This window comes from Syngnathus typhle, linkage group LG1 (assembly GCF_033458585.1).
Source record: "Syngnathus typhle isolate RoL2023-S1 ecotype Sweden linkage group LG1, RoL_Styp_1.0, whole genome shotgun sequence".
Lineage (NCBI taxonomy): Eukaryota > Metazoa > Chordata > Actinopteri > Syngnathiformes > Syngnathidae > Syngnathus > Syngnathus typhle.
Genome location: NC_083738.1, coordinates 25,995,217 through 26,013,148, shown reverse-complemented (window position 1 = coordinate 26,013,148; position 17,932 = coordinate 25,995,217). Strand labels below are relative to the sequence as shown.

The 17,932-nt window shown below is 46.7% G+C and overlaps 1 protein-coding gene and 1 long non-coding RNA gene across 14 annotated transcripts in view; one reads left to right on the top strand and one right to left on the bottom strand.

Annotated features, from left to right (window-relative positions):
* The window catches only part of LOC133144419 (uncharacterized), a 49,670-nt gene that overhangs the window by 30,800 nt on the left and 938 nt on the right, over nt 1-17,932 (bottom strand). Inside the window, exon 3 of one of the 10 annotated variants that reach the window (XR_009710746.1) lies at nt 11,320-11,515. The exons of the other annotated variants lie outside the window; for them this stretch is intronic. This is a non-coding gene — a long non-coding RNA (uncharacterized LOC133144419). The remainder of the gene's footprint in view (nt 1-11,319; nt 11,516-17,932) is intronic. 10 annotated transcript variants of the gene reach the window in all.
* Nucleotides 462-16,982, top strand: LOC133165464 (NACHT and WD repeat domain-containing protein 2). Of its 4 annotated transcripts, none has more exons than XM_061295181.1 (8): nt 462-641; nt 1,199-1,370; nt 4,728-4,816; nt 7,054-7,170; nt 9,497-9,700; nt 9,871-10,021; nt 10,501-11,090; nt 11,156-16,982. In XM_061295181.1, exons 1-8 carry the CDS (start codon nt 627-629, stop codon nt 15,050-15,052), a joined length of 5,235 nt encoding a protein of 1,744 aa, XP_061151165.1. In that variant the 5' UTR covers nt 462-626; the 3' UTR covers nt 15,053-16,982. The 4 variants fall into 4 exon arrangements, with proteins under 4 accessions (XP_061151165.1, XP_061151253.1, XP_061151413.1 ...); XM_061295269.1 differs by lacking the exon at nt 462-641 and adding an exon at nt 3,259-3,353 and having other exon boundaries at nt 1,236-1,370; nt 3,435-4,816; XM_061295429.1 differs by lacking the exon at nt 462-641 and having other exon boundaries at nt 1,236-1,370; nt 3,259-4,816.

Here is a 17,932-nt window from a genome sequence, read left to right as displayed (position 1 = left end):
CACATTATGAGATAAATAATATTGTGAACGGTTCCAAATGACGTTTTATTCTGTTATACAGCATTTATTTATTTATTGTTCAGCATTGACAGCTTCCAGAGTTGCAACATAATCCAGGTGGTACCAAGCACCAAATGCTCTGCCCGCCACTGATTTTAAATCGTTGGGTTATCAAATTGAGTGTTCCTATATCAAGTTTGACAACCAAATCAAAGCTTGATCACAACCTATCTTTAGTTTTTCAAAGTAAGATAGCAACACTATACTTACAATCACGATAATTAAGATTTCCCTACATGCAAATGGATGCTTTGCGTGTACATTACGTTGAAATACAAAAGCACACTGCTTGTTGCCTGATCTGTCGGCGCAGCCCTCGAGGAGCGCTCCCCGCAAAGCGAAACGACCTTTATTTTGGAAAGCCACCGCACTTCCGCTTTTATTTTGTACGAGCTGACGTTTCTCTCAACGGCTGCCAGAGCTCCGTCGGCTCGCAGAGGCAGCAGGATGCGGCGGGGTGCAGCCCAGCGAGCGCCGATCGTCTTCCCGTCCCGCGACCACCCTGATGGGCGTTTTTGCCGTGCTCTTGTCGCCCTCGACGCTCGGATCTAACCGGAAGCGGGGAAATGAAGCGGATGAATGTGAGCACCAAGACCGTTCTTGAGCCTGTCTCCAGCATCACTTGTCGTCCCTGGATGCGACGCCTCGCTGCTTTTAGTTGTCCCTTTTCGGGGGATTTCATGTTGAGTTGAACCGACAACTTTTCCTCCCTCTTTTTTTTTTTCCCCTACACAAACATTGCCGGATTGAGCAACTCTTGGACAACCGGCGACTTGTCTGCACCTGTACCCGGCGGAATAAGCACCCACGGTGGTTATTCGGCTTTGCAAGCATCCTCTCTAGGGTGTGCGAAAACGGCCGATGCTTGCTTTGTTCGTCCCTTTCAGTTGTGTCGTTTCGCAACATTTTTTTTTTTTTTGTGGTCAATGCATGCGTCCATGGATGTGCACACGCGTTACGCATGCACCGTGGCGGTATCTTAATTTCTCATTATCCCACCCATGCCTCATTAAAACGTCTCGTTTGCATGTAATTCTCCCACTGCCATCTCCACGTCGATTTAATTTCTTTTTTCTTAAAGTTAGTTCATCGGATTAGCCACGCGCACTAAAACGCGCGTGTGTGTGTTTGTGCGCAGCCACGCTGGAAGTCGCCCCCCATGTGGCCGTCGGGAGTGGGCAACCGGCAGCCTTGCCCGCGGGAGTCGGCGCTGCGCAGGGCGGCCATCAGCGGCAATGTCCTGGCCCTGCCGCCGCACCACGTTCCCAGCGGCCGCAGCGTGCGTGTCTTCATCTGCGCCAACCCTGACGGTAGCTATCAGCCCTTTTGAAACTGGTGACCTCAGCTCGGAGCAGTCTAAGCACCTCCTTCCGACTATAATTCTTAACATCATAAACAGCAACATCAATATTAGATTCTGAAAACCGAAAGTAACCTAGATTGGGTGAAATATCTAACCCAGCACTGGATCCAAAATGGGCTCAGTGCTGGGTTATTTATTTATACCCAGCACATTGGGTTCCGGATTTGACCCTCGCCCAGCACGTTGGGTAAAAAGAACTAATCCAAAAGGGGTAAAAACTACAGACACTGATGAATTGAAGCAATCAAGAAATGGGTTACCAAGTTATCCGTATAGCTGTGGTTACAAAGAGTACTCATCTTTGGCTTTACACAATCAGGATTTTGAAACCGATCACCAATCAGCGAGTTAAAAACAAAATGATGATCACCGATTTATACTGTCCATTTGTACAGTACAGTATTCACAGCGGACTGGGATCAGCCCGGCCCGAGAATATGCAAAATATGCCCATTAAAATGCAGTGGGGTCAAAAAAATGAAATTCACCAAAAAACGCTGATAATTATTCAATATGTGGAAAATGTGAGGGGTGTGGCGTTCCGCTCCCCCCCCACCAAAAAAAACATGTGATTTAAAAAATATTGGCAAAAAATATTCGACCGTAAATGCTTGAATTATTTCCGAAGCCATCTCAGAACAACCCTGGAGTGAACAAGATAGTATTTGCTATCGATCCAATCCAGCCGATCACATCTGTGTAAAATCTACAAATTTTCTTCTGAAATGAAAATGCAATGTTATCAAACCAGACTAGAAACCATTTCCTGAAATCCGATTGGCCCAAAACAACACAAACTGGAAGGCATCACAGCCAAGAGATGAACTCCAATTGACAGCTCACCATTTGCTACATGCTACACAGAGGGCATCAAATCAGACCGCCGAAAGAGTTCAAACGAGTTGTTAATATCAAGAACAGGGCGTTCAATTTCCGCATTACGTTTTTAGCACTCAACAGCTGCTAGCACAGATGTTAGCCAGACTGACATTGGCTCCAGCGCTCACTTACAAATACGGTCATAGGAGCAAAGGGGGAGTTCCCCCGTCCGCTTTACTACACATACAGCAAGCGGCGTTCCAATCGCCTCAACTCAACAGGCGAGCGCGGCAGATCGGCTCCAGAGTCGCTATACGGCCGTCAGATAACCTGCGGGACTCTGGAGACGCAGCAAACATCTGTCTGGCCTTCACGGATGGCCGGTCCGCGCCGCCTCGCTCCGCCTTCGGGATCCTCTCCGGGTCATCTTCTATTGATTTGCTCACTGGCTTTGTGTTTGCATCACTGCAGAGCCTCCACACTGGATGCTTGGATTTGAAAAGCTTGCGCAATATGATTTGACGACACGGTGAAAACTACAGCGGTGACGTTGGTATTTTGACGTTTCCGAAAAATGTTGATTGTATCGTTAAAGAGCTTTCAATACGGAATTTAAAGCAAAAGTATGGGGCCAAGCACGGACCCTTGAGGTACACCAGACCTGAATGCAATTATTTCTGAATTTGAATTTCCAAGCGCAAAAAAAAACAAAACTTGACTTGGCTCTTAAAATGTCTTGACCAGTTTAATGAACTGGAGCCGGTGTTATTTTGATTTACGAGTCCCTCCTGAATTACCGTAATTTTCGGACTATAAGTCGCGTTTTTTTTTCATAGTTTGGGTGGGGGGGCGACTTATACTCAGGAGCGACTTATATACATATATATATGTTTTTTTTTTTCACTTTTTTGGGCATTTTATGGCTGGTGCGACTTATACTCCGATGCGACTTATAGTCCGAAAATTACGGTAATCGTTTCTCAAGTTGTCCATTTTCTGTCACTTTATGCTGCAAGCTGATTCGTCAAGAGGACTAACCTGTCACTTCGCAAAGCTCGTTTTTGTCTCGCATCGTTGCCGTGCTTTGAATCTCAAGCGCGCCGTACATCAGGTGACCATAACTCATCCTATGCCAGTTTAATCTGAAAGCTTTCAAACACCCAATGATGAAGATGTTTATGATTCCTCGCAGTGTTGCCGTGATGGAACGAGATGCGCCGCTGCAGCCACTTACTGCACATTATCGGCGAGCTTCAATGTGACATTTCGCCGGCCAGCTGTGGGCAGATGCATGTCCGGACCGAGCCCCGAGCTTTGCTAAAGATAGACGAGTGAAAGATACGTCAGACTAAATTTGCCGGCTTGGCCCCGCTCGTTCTACGAGGGGGCGTTACGTGCAGGTCTCCCTGTCGGCCATGTTTTGTTTGAACTGTCCATCTGCGCCCTCCAGGGAAAGAGACCGAGGCTTGTCTAAATCGATTACGGCGAGCGTTTGGAGAGGCGGAAAAACAGAGAGGGGAAAAAAGTGGGACACAACAACAAGGCGTGCGCTCTCACTGTGGGACATTTCAATTCAACCTTTCCGACATGATCGGAGCCTGGTGGCAGCTAGCCTAGCTTAGCATTTTGGCACATTAGCCCACATTTTGCACACAGAGCGCAGGGAGAAAAAAAAAAAAAAAAAAAAGTGGGACACAATGTCAAACATTGTCTGAGGACATATTTAAGTCACCGGCGGTTACAATCAGGTCACGCTGTATTTAATGTTGTCTGAGAGCTAGAGACATTGCTCTGCTTACGGATGGATTGCACAGTGACTAGCAGCTGTTTTCACACCCACAACGGCGCAGACAGCCCCTTTATTCAATGCCAGACGTGTTTCAAGGCTCGCAAATTATTGACGACGTAAATACAAAAACTGCCTTTATTAGCTTGTTACAAAAAAAGATTGATTCTACCTTGATCAATATTTTAGTAATCAGTCATAAAAAGATAATAAATGGGTTAGTTTCACCCTAATTCAATATTTAGGAGCGAAAAATATGTTTTTTTGTGAAATGATACATTTTAAGCACAACACTGACTTGTCTTAGTGATGCCTCAAATATCTGAACAGTGCTTTTCTTCAAAATGTGATTTTGACAGTAAAATTGTATTTACAAATATTAGAGTAACAATTTTACAAAATTCACAAACTATTTGCAGTGCACACAATTTAATAGTCGTAGTATTTAGTAATGGGCGTGTGTGTGTCCATGAAGAGTATACGGTATTTTATGTCATCGCTTTTACTTCTAAATTTAAAGCATCTCGGTCATCGACGGCAATTGATCACGATTGTCGTCGTCGGTGTGAAACACCGAATGCACCGCGGTGTTTGCGCTTGTCGCCGACTTATCAACACCCATTTTGACGGCAAATTTACACTGCAGTGGATTTGCGGCGGTCACAAAAATAGAACCCTCTATCTCCCCTTTGCTTTCAGACACAGAAGCAGAAAGGAACGCGCTGAAAGAGCACGTCTACCCCAAACTACGCGACTTCTGCAGGGAGAATTACGGCATTGAATTCCAGGTTAGTCGCATTTGCCGGGATCTGTCAGATTGCACGTGAAGCGCTCGGGGCCTTAAAGGACCCCCGACGTCGGAGGACAGAAGGCCGGCAGAGATAAGGCACGCGGTGACGTGAGGGCTTTTCCGTGTTGTCATCGGCCTCCCTCCGCGGTACATCTGCATTGCAAATCCACATCGACGCGAGACTGCTATCGGAGTTAGTCGGACAAATCCGGGAGAGCCCTCGAGCCAGCGGGAGATTTGGCCTTCAGATAATTCTTGGAAAAGCGAGGAGCGATTTGTTCATCTCGATTTTATGCGGGATTGCAATTCCGGCTCGTGTTAGAACCTCCTATAGATCATTTTGGAGCTTAATTAAGAGTCGCACGCCTGCATTCAAAGAATTTTTTTTTTTTTAGAAGCAGCAAATCAGTTTGGCCCCAATTTGTTCACAACAACACCCTCAAACAATCCAACAGTCTGTTTTCCGCAGGGATGTGCGGACGGGATTTAACACTCGCGCCCGAGGACGCATGTTTAGCAGGAAACAGCACGGAAAAGTCACACGTGTCACTCGGCATGACATCGCGAGACGGTCAGAGTTGCGAGCGTGCGTGACGTGGAGGCGCGCCGTGCCGGCTGGGGAAGCAAAACGTGCAAAGACACTTTTTGGCTCGACAATGTGCGGCTATGTGCACGTCTGGTGATTCAGCTTGCTGTCATGACGCATGAGCGTGAAATGATTTATGCAGAAAAGCCGCGAGTACTCACAACCCCCTCCTCACCCGTGTCACGTTGGCGCCTCGGCGGGGACCGGTTTACTAGAGCTGGATTATGAATCATTGTCGCGGCGGGAGTCAAATTGCCGGTCATCTTTTTTCGCTTTGATTTCATATTCACGTGCCACGGCGACAACATGTGCACGCGCACAATCCGCAATTCAGTCTCCTCCCGGCGGCGCACACTGACACACATATGCCGGGGCTGATGAAATCCCCGTCTCGTCGCTCCCTCGCCACTTGACTCACTTTTACTCCCGGAAATTCATTGCTTTGTGTGGACGGAGACTGAGAGGATGGCGAGGCTAAAAGGCTGCGTCCCGGTTGCCATGCAGAGGCGGCAGTAGCGTGCAAAGGTGGGGGGGGGGGAGCTGGACCCATTTATAACTCCCAAACTAAGCCATTAAGAAGTCCCGGAACTGCATTTTGTCTTCTTCTACTTGATTTGTTGGCAAATGGAGGCCTCTCTGCAATTTGTGAAAAATAGTGACCAGTTTCTATCTAAAAAAGGAGCTTATGAGATCTCAAAGTTGGCAAAATCTTTTTTTTTTTTTTGGCCTGGAATTTTTTTTATACTCGCAGACGGGGATTTCTGCCTCAAGGCCGATTTCGTGACCTTTCTTCTCGGGGCTTCATGGGCATTATCCTGATGTTTAACAGTCTAACAATCAATACACTGGGGGGGTGGAAGAAAAAAAAAGAAAACTTTTTCTACATTTGACCTGCCGGAGGCAAACTCCTTCAAGGGCGTTAAAAAGCCGCTTAGCAGAAGCTGCTTCGGCTCTTACGCAAAGCAAACTGCAGTTGAGGGCAGGAGTGGGAGAGTGCTATCAATCGGAGAGGATTGGTAAATTGGCATGAAGGAAAAAAAAAAAGAGATGGGGGGGTGCCAAATCCTGTCTCACCCTCTCCATTTTAAAAAAAACACTTCAGATAAATTTCCTCTTAGTCTCGTTTATGCTTCCTTGCTTAACTTGGATTGCTGCCTGGCTTCTGATCTGCCCATTTTTGCCTCCATCCATCCATCCATCCATCCATCCATCCATCCATCCATCCATCCATCCATCCATCCATCCATCCATCCATCCCTCTGTCCCGCAATGAAGAGCAACGATCACGGCGCAAATTTAATCAGCGTATTCTCTCACCCTCCCTCGCTCGCTCGCTCGCACACACACGCCGAATAGATACGACTATTAATTTAGCTCCTGATTACAACGCGGCCTCGCAGTCACCTGCTAGAACCCGGCGGACACCCGTCATAAACCCGTTCCATTTCCTTCCCCCGGCCGCGGCTCGTCGGCACGCGGCCCATCGCGGGAACTAGATAAGTGACACTGATAGGCCGTGACTGATGTGGCAAGCTGTGAGCTTCCTCCAGATCGATCTGTAATCTGCCGCGGCGTCGGAGACGAGCCCGCTTGGCAATCAATCATCGACTGATTTATTTATTTATTTTTTTGGGGTGGGGGTGGCTCAGGTGGTGGACCTCTACTGGGGCGTGGATCCGGAGGAATGGGACAGTCCGGAGCTGCAGCGACTCAGGATGAAGCTCCTGGAGGAATGTCTGAAGACGTCAGCGGGACCGTGCTTCGTTGTGAGTAGCGCGAGCGGAAAAAAAAAATGACACTTTTCCCAAGACAAACGAGTCGTGCAATTTTAGGGTCCGGGAAAGGGGCAAAGGGGGGCGGGGGTAGGAGAAGGGCAGAGATGACAGGTAGAGTAATGGATGTTGAATTATTCAAATAGAACAGATCTTTTTCTGGAGGTGAGATGGGGAGGTGATGCATTATGGGTAGGACAGTATCCTAGCACTCTTGAGAACATAATCTCCCTCCTCTAAGTGAGTTTTGTTTCTATTTGGAGACTTTAATTGCGTCATGACATTCAATTGCACAATGTCATGAGACGCTCCCAACATGGTTACTTAATTCTAATCGTTTTTTTTGTGTGCGTACATATATGTTTTTGTGCAGGTATATATATTATATAGATATACACATCTACATCTATCTATCTATCTATCTATCTATCTATCTATCTATCTATCTATCTATCTATCTATCTATCTATCTATCTATCTATCTATCTATCTATCTATCTATCTATCTATCTATCTATCTATCTATCTATCTATCTATCTATCTATCTATCTATCTATCTATCTATCTATCTATCTATCTATCTATCTATCTATATACACACACTGTATTGAGCTATACATTTCCAATCGTCTTTTATTCAAGAGTTGCATAATCGTTGCGCTAACGGTTGCCGTACGGTAAACAATCACGGATTTCCCAGCTAACCTCGGTGGTATCGAACAAGTTAATAGCCTCATAATTCTCAAAAAGGTCTCCGTGATAAAGACTCTTTTGTCCTTGTGCGCTTCAAAGCCGCGCCGAACGGCGACGACACTGCAGGTAATTCAAGCCGAGCGCCGTCAGGCTAAATGTGGATTTGAAAAGAAGCGCCGCCGTCTCGACTTTCGCGCTCAAACCGCGCCGATTTCGTTCACGTCGGTAGCCCGCAATTTCGACACCTTCGACGTGACTGACCCTGAGCATCTTCAAACCGCAGTCGAGGTGACCCCATGCATATAACGCAAAATAGAGGATATAAAAAGTCTACACACCCCTGCTCAAACACCAGCTTTTGTGGTATAGTTATCTTGAGCTTGTTTTTGTTATATATAAAATCCGTGAATATGTAAATCATGTCTTGATTTTCTGTTTGATAAATGAATGATACGGAATCCTGAGAAGGTTCCTCAATTGAAATTGTCTGGCTTTAGTCGTGCTCCATGAGCTGGACATCAAGGCTCCCCTCTCAGGCACGTGACACACCTGGACGAGTAGGGGTTTTGTCTAATCTGTCAATACAGAAGGTTTCCATGGTGATTGCAAGGGTTGGCATGGTGATGGGAAGCATGACAATGAGCCACAACTGTCTTTTCTTCTTCTTCTCGCTTCTTCAGCCCTCCAAAAGGTCTCAAATTCCCCAGTGTAAAAATAAAATGCTCGATAAACCCCTCAAGGACGCGTCTCAGCCTCACCGCTTCCACTTTCTCCCACCTACCAGTGAAAGAAGATCGTCGGGGATAAAGTAACGCCCCCCCCTTATTATGTTAGCATGATGTAAGGCTAACATGATCGCCTTGTCCCGGAAGCTTGAGTGGACTGTCGTTATTGCGCATCAGTCGAAACTCAAGACCGTGTACCGGATCAATAAAGACTATTTTGCTGATTGATGGGACAAGCCATTGTTTTTTTTTTTTTTAACTGCTTCCACCTGAAGGCTCATATAGAAGACTGTAAGTGGACAATTAAAAAAAATCCTCCTCATCTTTCGCCTTTTTCAACTCTGGATTAATTCCTTTGAAACGACACGTACGCATGTCAATATCACAGAGGAGGGCTGCGGAAAATCGAACTTGTTTGCTCGGATCTGTTGGCGCTGCTATCGCCAAAGCAACCAGCCGACCAGGATAGTTTTCCAGTTCCTTGAGTCGGAGAGTCGAGGCTAGAAATGTGGCGCTACACGGGGATGTAAAGATCAACCGGTCGTGTCGTGGAAGGCTTCGTTTCAGTCCTTGAAGGTGTTGGATGAAGCATGGAGGGGAATCATTTAAGCGGATCCCCCGCTAAGCTGCCACTCAAAAGTATGTACCGACCGGTGTTAAGTGGTGAAATATTCCATTTGCTGATGACACAAAGAGATTGTGAGGAGATGTTGTGTAATGATGATGAAGACGGAGGTGGTGATTCTGATTAGAATAACTAATGGGCCCACACAAATTTTCCTCACAAAGGACACCAAGAGCTATCTTTCCTACACATGACCTACATCTGTCATGCCCGGAACCGAACTGACTGATTGTTTCCCTTGCTGACCCTTCTTGCTGTCCTTTTGTCGTCCTTCAGGGTTTGGTCGGAGAGAAGTACGGCAGCATCCGAGTCCCAGGGGAGGTGGAATCGGCAGAGTTTGAGATGATCTTGGATGCCGCGGTGGAGGCCGGGCTGGACACACACATCTTGGACGAGTGGTACTGCAGGGATGAAAACTCGGTGCCACCCGCATACTACCTCAAACCCAAAGCCCAAATGCTTAAGAAGTACCAGAACTCGGTGAGAGCATCTAACGAAGTTCATAAAAGAAATGCTTCTCGTTCGCTGACCACGGAAGACAAACGTGCACTTCATTTAGTATCAATCTTCAGATTCAGAATTCTGCATGTGACGCAAGGCTGAAGGATGAAATCAATCTGTCTTTTCTCCTTGCCTGCGATCCAACTTAGATGGAGTCCAGCAGTGCAGCCAAAACCAAGAATGACAAGGCCTGGAGGAAAGTGTCGGAGGAGATCAAGGGTATCTTCCGGACTGCGGTTCTGCAGCTTCAAGAAAAGGGGACAATGCCGAGCGCTCAGGCCAAAAAATTCCTTTGCTCTGGTTAGTTTCAGGTTTGATTATTTCCAATTTTGTTTCAAAACGTAGCTTAATCCTAATTATGAATCCTTGTTCTCTGTGGAGACTCATGTGCCATCTCCTAGAACTTTTCCTTCCAAAGATGATTTATTTCCATCTAATTAGGAAGCAACTGTGGGAAGAAAACTACACAGGAGACACTGGCAGCATTTCAGTCAGCGGGCTCTTTTGCACTTTGTTCACTGATATCATCTTTGGCTCTTCTTAAATGAGGCTCAAGGGATCAATGTAATCGCTGGCAAAAATGGTTACTAAAGCTTTGCAGATTATCTCCTCAAAGAACTCTGTTAGACACGTCGGACGATCTCGGGCGGTATACTTAAGCTGCATCTTAAGCGGTTCGCAACTGGCGGTTTTAGGAAATACTCGTTTTACTTTTTAGGTTATTCGGACGCGGTATGTCTTCGTGGAATAAGTTTTTGTTTGTTGTTTTCTCATTTCAGCCTTGGAAGACGAATTAGACTTTGCCCTCGGAAAACAAACTCCCGCCTTTCTCAGGAAATGCGTTTGCTACATTCGCAAGATTTCAAACTTTGACCGCTTCGCAAAACTCCCGGAGATGACCCGCTACATGGACATCGTGATGAGCGGCGACCGCATCATGCGGAACCAGGAAGCGTACGAGCGCTTGCTGAAGGTGCGAGACGAGTTCATACCAACCGTGGTGGCCGCGTCCAACCTCCGCGTTTACTCCTCGGTCACGCACTGCGACATGAAGCTAGGCTACTCCCAGGAAGTGGAGAGTCACTATGTGGAGGGACTATGTAAACAGTTCTACGAGGACATGGTGGATATAATTCAGGCCACGGTCCAGCAGAACTTTGACACCGAGACCGACTCGCTGTATGATGAGATTCTCCAGCACCTGTCCCTGTGTAAAGCCTACGCAGCGCTGCACGAGTACCAGACCGAGTCCTTGGATTACGTGCAGGAGTACCTTTTGCCATCCAAGGGGAGTAGGATGAGCCCACTAGTTGTGCACGGGGGACCCTGCACAGGAAAGACACTGCTACTTGCTGAAGTTGCCAAACAGGTGAGACATTTTCAGTGTCATTTGGTGCGAGGGAATGTTAAATATCTCTCAACGCTGTCTTTCAGGCCTACACTTGGCTGCAGAAAGAGACGGGCCCGGAAACGGACCCTGTGGTTATTGTCCGTTTCATTGGCTCGAGTCAACCCTCCACAGATTTGCGCACCCTTCTCCAGAGCATCTGTGAACAGATTGCAATAAACTACCGCTGCTTGATTCACTTTATGCCTACCAAAATCCAGGAAATGAGGGAGCTCCTCGTCAACCTGCTCGGAGAATCGTCCTTTCACAGGCCCTTGGTCATCATCCTGGATGCCCTGGAGCAGCTGTCCGATGCCGATGAAGCTCGCAAGCTGTGGTGGCTCCCCGTACAACTCCCTCGGACGGTCCGCATTGTCGTCTCAACGTTGCCCAATAAACACGGAATCCTGCAGAAGCTCCGACATGTCATCCATGACGAGGACAATTATGTGGAGTTGATACAGAGGGACCGCAAGGTCTGCAGCCAGACGTTAAAGCAGCAATTACTCGGCGTAAAAAGAAAGGTCACCTCGGGCCAACAGATCTACGTCAACGAGGCTCTAGCAAAGTGTACGTTGCCGATGTTTGTTAACTTAATCTACAGAGAGGTGGTGCACTGGAGGTCTCACAAAGACGTGGATGAGAAATCCCTGTGCTCTACGGTACACGAAAGCATAGAACAGTTATTCTATTCCGTAGAGAACAAGTTGGGCCAACGATTTGTCGTCCGAGCGTTGGGGTACATCACCATGGCCAAAGCAGGGTTAACTGAGATTGAGCTGGAGGACATTCTTTCCCTGGACAACATAGTCCTCGGAGATGTCATTGTGGTATCGTACCTCAAAAACCCCTTGAGGATTTCTTGCGACTTGGTGGCACGGCTCAAAGAAGAACTGGAAGGTTATCTAGTGGAGCGTCAGGTGCGTAACGTCACCCTGATGGTCTGGGCCAACCGCCATCTGCATCTCATTGCCCAGAAGTTGTACCTGAGCAACGAGGAAGACGTCCATCAAATGCACAGCCTCCTAGCCGAGTACTTCCTGGGGGCGTGGTCAGGGGGCAGGAAGAAGATCTTCACTTACGACAACAATCATTTTACCTCCCAAAATATATCGCACCACAAAAATCCCCACCACCAACAATCCCATGAGAAGACATCATCTGACAAGTACTCATACGACAGACAAACTCCTGAGCAGCCTTGGGTCTTCCAGTGCAACCTTCTGGAGCCCGACATTTTCTTTGTCAACCACAGGAAGATGACAGAGCTGGTGTTCCACCTCACTAGGAGCGGCCGTACGGATGACCTCATGTTTGGTGTCATCATGAACTTTAGCTGGCTGTACACGATGATCAAGATCGGACAGTTTGAGAAGGTTTTAAATGATATCGACTTGGCCTACAGCTACACCCAAGAAAAAGAGCTGAAATTTCTATCCACTACTCTCCGTAGCGTCAAGGTGAAGGTATTGAAAAACCCAGCGTCGCTTTCTGCGGAACTGCAGCAGAGGCTTTTGCCAGTTGTCACCTCCCTGCCCAAACTCAGGCATCTCCTTCTGGAGTGCGACAAGGACGGTCCCAAGTACTGCTCGATTGTGCCTCTTCACTCCTCGATGGACGTCACTTACAGTCCAGAGAGGCTACCTTTGAGCTCAAGTTACATGCATATTGTCGAGATCTTGCCCACTCTAGCACCCAACATAGTCCTTGTGGCCCTTGAAGATGGGTCTGTAAGCACATGGGACGTTGAGAGCAGGCAACTTCTACGGCAGATCGACACAGCCAGATCTGTGGTGCTCGGAATCAGGTTAACCACCGATGAGAAGTACTTAGTCGTGGCCACGACTAAAAACACACTCCTTATCTATGATAATCACAAATCCTGCCTTTTATCAGAAGTTGAAATCAAGGGGTCGAAACATGGCGGCATCGCCGGCGGGGTGGCCTTCATCAACGGCTTTACTTTGTCAACTCACCATGCTTTGGCCTGGCTCGAAGCCAGTAAAGACGTCAACGTCATTGACTTACTTTACGGCTGGCCTCTTTATCAGTTCCATTGCTGGTACGAGGTGACTTGTGTCCAGTGCTCACCGGATGGAATGTACGCCTTCTGCGGACAGTACCTCAACACCGCATCCATCTTCCATCTGGGGAACGGGGACAAGTTGGCCACCGTTACCTCGGAGTTTTCCGGCGGCTTTGTTAAGTCCATTCTCGTCCTCGACACGATCAACCAAATGGTGATGATTGACAATGAGGGGAGTCTGTCGGTATGGAACACCAAAGAAATCACCAACCCACGTCTGATGGAGGATTACGACTGCAGAGGAGATGACAGCGAAGTGGTGAGCATTGAGCTTTCCGAAGACCAGCGCTCAATTCTGCTTTGCAAGGCCACAAGTATTGAGGTGCTCGATACCAAGGTATGGAAAATGGTGGAGAAGTTCAAAGCGAAACGGAGCGAGCGCTTTGTCGCTGCGGTTCTTTCCAAGAACGGACAAAGTATCGTGGCCTCAATGGAGAACACCTCTTCCATTTTTGTGTGGAGGAGGGACAGCGGGCAATGCATGGCGAGCCTGATCGAGATATCGGGGGCCATCGTTAAACTCATCAAATCAGTCCACCATAACTTGCTGCTTTCTGTTGCCAGCAGTGGAGTGCTGTCCGTCTGGGACATTGACATCATCACCGCGATGTCCAATATTGACAAAACAGGCAAGAAGATCCAGACACTGCAGTTGTCTGGCAGAGAGGATTACGTGTTTACCATGGATGGCTCGGAAGCGGTCCACAAGTGGAACTTCGGCACTGGATTCATAGAAACGGTCTTCAAGCACGAGGGCATCGTCGAGAACTGCGTGCTCACCTCCTCAGGGGATCTAATGGTGACTTCGGATGACAAGTGCAGTCAGTACATCTGGCAAACCAACACGGGGGAGAACATTTTTCGTATCAACGGGCAGAGAATATCCCAGCTGCTAATCACCCACAACGACCAGTTTGTTGTGTCACTCTGTGAACAGAACGCTTCAAGAGTTTGGAGACTAGCAACAGGTCACAAAGTGTGTAACATCTTGGTCACCCTCCAGAATGCTTTGATCACCACAGCAAACACGTTCTTGGTGGGCACCTCCAAAAACAAGCTCCTAGCCGTTAGCTTGTGGTCGGGCAGCGTATCCAAGAAGTTTGTGTGCGACGACGGCATCACCATCGTCAACTTCAAACTCATTCCCGACTGCCCCGACTGCGTGGTGTTCATCACCTCCACGGAGACGGTCTTCATCTGGAGCGTGGCGGACGAAGCCGTTTGCAGGCGTGTCCAGTTACCCGCCAACTTTCTAAAAAATCTAGAGGACTTCCAGATCTCGCCCAACGGCAAACAAGGAATCGTGTCCAAAGGTGATGAGAATATTAACGTGCTGGACCTACACAGCGGGAAGCTGAGGCTCATCCACGCCGCCGGCATCATCTGGCGTCAGAAGTTATCGCGAGACGGCCGTTACCTCGTCTACGTCTGCTTCCGTAACTGCGACGAGGACGACGACGCCGGCGTGGTGTCCAATCTGATTGTGATGCGACTTGCCGACGGCAAGAGTATCGGCACGTGCTCCTTATACAAGACGCCCACGTTCCTTTCACTCTCTCAGAGAGCCCTGAACATCATCATTGGCTTTGAGGACGGCAGCATCGGCACATACACCGTGGTGGACCGCGTAGACGCCGCCCTCAAGATCAAGATAGCCACATCCAACAGCCGGCAGATCGTCAACAACGCTTCGCAGAAGGTCCGTCCTAAATGTGGCAATCATTCCTTTAAGAGCGTCGCCGACTGCATTTGGAGGGAGTCAACGGAGGTTTTCTCCAGGGACAGCCCCATCAACGTGTCTGACTCCGGCGAAGGTGAGTCGACTACGCCTACAAAAAAGACGGAGCTGCTGCAGTGAAAAAAAGACGAGAAGACGTGTGACGGGGTTTACAATCTCCGGAGGGTTGTCGTTGACTCTTGTTTACAGCCACGTGATTCCGCTGCAAATGTCAGGCGTCTGACTATCTTACCCTATCCAGTTCTTGTACCGTTCATTTTACATTCAGACGCTGGGAAAAATAAAATAAGAGGGAAACAAATTGTATGAGATGCGGGTTTGCCATTACGTGTCCTTTTAGCATTTGAAGAACAAATGATTTCAATGTTTTTTTTTTGCGACAGAGCACCGTTAAAGTCGTTCCAGTTATTTTTGCCACTCGTTGACATCGTGTACATGATGCCATTGTGTTCCACAAAAAAAAAAAAAAGCATTTCGATTTTTCCTTTCTATCGGACGGTATGTACAAAAAACAAACACGTCTCCTTTTTTTGGCTGCTGCAATTTGTGCAACTCTTTAAAATGTTAAGTTGTGCTTAATGCAATCAAAGTGAGTGCCTGGAATTTCTAAATGTCTTTACGTGCAGACTACAAGATTTACGAAAATGCAGGGAATTTGTAAACACTACAGTATATACACACACACACACACACAAAAAACAACAACGGGAAGCCGTGGGTTGCGTTACTCTTTGAAACAACGGTTAAAGAAACTTGGCGGGATGTTGACTGCAAATTTGCAGTTCCATCGACGTGCGAGCAACGCCACGAAGGAGCATTCAGTGTAGCATAGCACCATACAAAGTCACGCCTTAATCAGTCTACTTGCTTTGAGTCTCGTGAAGTTCAAGCGTCGGAATAGAAAAAGAACTGCGATTAGTTGCTTGACTGAAACTATTTCGGCCCGTCTGTGCATATGTATTTACCGTAGCGGTTTAGACACAAGGTGGAAGCACTTTATCAGTGGTTTGTGAGAAATACATAGATTTATTCCAATGTGGAGCATTGTGTTACTTTTATTTTAGGTGGTCTAGCATTGTGTGTTGACACAATTTGTAAAGAGGATTTGCCTACAGAATGATGAAACGATTATTTCACATGTGCTAGATGCTCTAAGTGTTTGTAGTAGTTGTAGAAGAACAATTATGATATTGAATGGCACCGTGTACTTCCAATAAGGCCAATGTTGATATGAAGAGAAAAAAAAAATGCACAACTGCAGTTTTTTTGGTTTTTTTGGGAGCTCAGCAAATGCACACTGGGTGACAACAAAATTTGTGGCCCAGGTTGGAGGATGTGTTGACGTGACAAGTACGAAGCAAAGCCACACACTCTCCTCACCACGATAGACTTCTCTAAGGGCTATTCTAGTGCATTTACTCATTTTCAACCGTTAAGATGATGGCCCTTGGATACTCTCAAACAAGGTAGCAAGATCAGCTTTAAAATAATTCCCCTCAAGCGTTTCTGAAAAAACAAAACGAAAAAAAAAAACTCTAAAATGTGATTGCCAAAGTCCCGATGGTAGTTCGACTCATTTTGTTTAATGGGGCTTGTAATGTAATTATATTGTTGCCAAATTGTTTTCAGTGTTGGACTGTGATTTTTATTTATGATTAAAAAAGTTGCTGTTTAAAAAAAAAAAAAGGAAAAAAAACTTTAAAGAGTCCTGCCCGAATATATTGGAATGCCAATTTAAGCGTATATTTGAATGTGGCCATATGGAAGCCCGTAAATGGTTTTAACTGTACGTTAAAGTAACTTGAATGACTTTTAATAAGTTCTATGTTTGCAACTCATAGTTGACATACTGGTGATGAATGTTTCTATGGTATTATTTGTATCGTCAGGATTGATGACCTATTTAGAGATTTATATTTTCATAAATGTTGTACTTTGTTACAGAGTTGTTCACGAGCAGAAAAGAAACTTATGTCCGAAGCAATATGAAACTTAGTGTGTATGCATTGTTTGTATGGAGCATTTTACTGAAATAAAAACGGTTCACTTTTTTTGCCTCCACGTGGTCTGGATCTTTAATTAACACCGTTGACGTGTGTCAGTAACTTTGAGCACACACGCATAAGGCGCACTTCATTGCATATTACACAGATGCTAACGCATCTGAAAGGCCAGTAATTGCTTGTCTCCGCTTGACGACAGGGTGGTGAACACATCGCCAACGCGGGCTGAGATTGTCATTGAAATTAGGCCATGCGTGTGCTTTGCACCTGTGCAGGACTTGCCAACAAATTCACAATGACGGCCAATGAAATGCCTGGGGCTTTGAGCTGCTGTTTTTAATTTCCCTGCGGTGTCACTCTAAGCCAATCTATCCGTGTGGATCCTGTCTCCACGGCAACACGGTATCCACAGGCTTGGCCACGCCCGTTTGCATGATGGTGAGATCACGTCTGTTGTGGGGTGCCTGCCCGTCCTCACGACACAGCATCACACAGCCTTGTTTGCCCAGCGTCAGGTCACGCTTTGTTTCCTACACCGAGTACAGTGCGAAAATACCTCTTTATCTGCTCCGACCCAAAATAACCTGGTCATTGTCAGATGTGTTTACCCTGTGAACCAGATCCTGGGTTTTTCCATTCGGAAGCAACGGGGAAGCCTCTGACTCACCCGGTTTCACTCCCTCCCTCCCACCTGGCTGCTACAGATAAAGCAGTCAAGAATACCTTACCTGGCTAAAAATATCAACAAAAGCAGAATCAGAAAATATGCATAATGGCCACAATTTCGTCAGCATAAAAAGTCTGTAGGAATAGGGCCGATAGCAACAAGCATATCATGACAAAATCAATATAAAAGTATTGGGAAATAAGAATTGCGCAAGGTCACTTATTCACAGCATACAAATTTGTCTCCACAAATCACTAGAATTACAATCATTACATGGATAAGGCATTGTCAGCTACTTTGTGGCATCTGTAACACAAATATTTTTATTCT

Bases quoted from the DNA above. Each gene is read 5' to 3' on its own strand.
- LOC133165464 (XM_061295181.1), top strand. The intron at 10,022-10,500 runs GTTAGTTTCAGG...TTCTCATTTCAG, and splicing joins CAAAAAATTCCTTTGCTCTG to CCTTGGAAGACGAATTAGAC. The intron at 11,091-11,155 runs GTGAGACATTTT...GCTGTCTTTCAG, and splicing joins TTGCTGAAGTTGCCAAACAG to GCCTACACTTGGCTGCAGAA.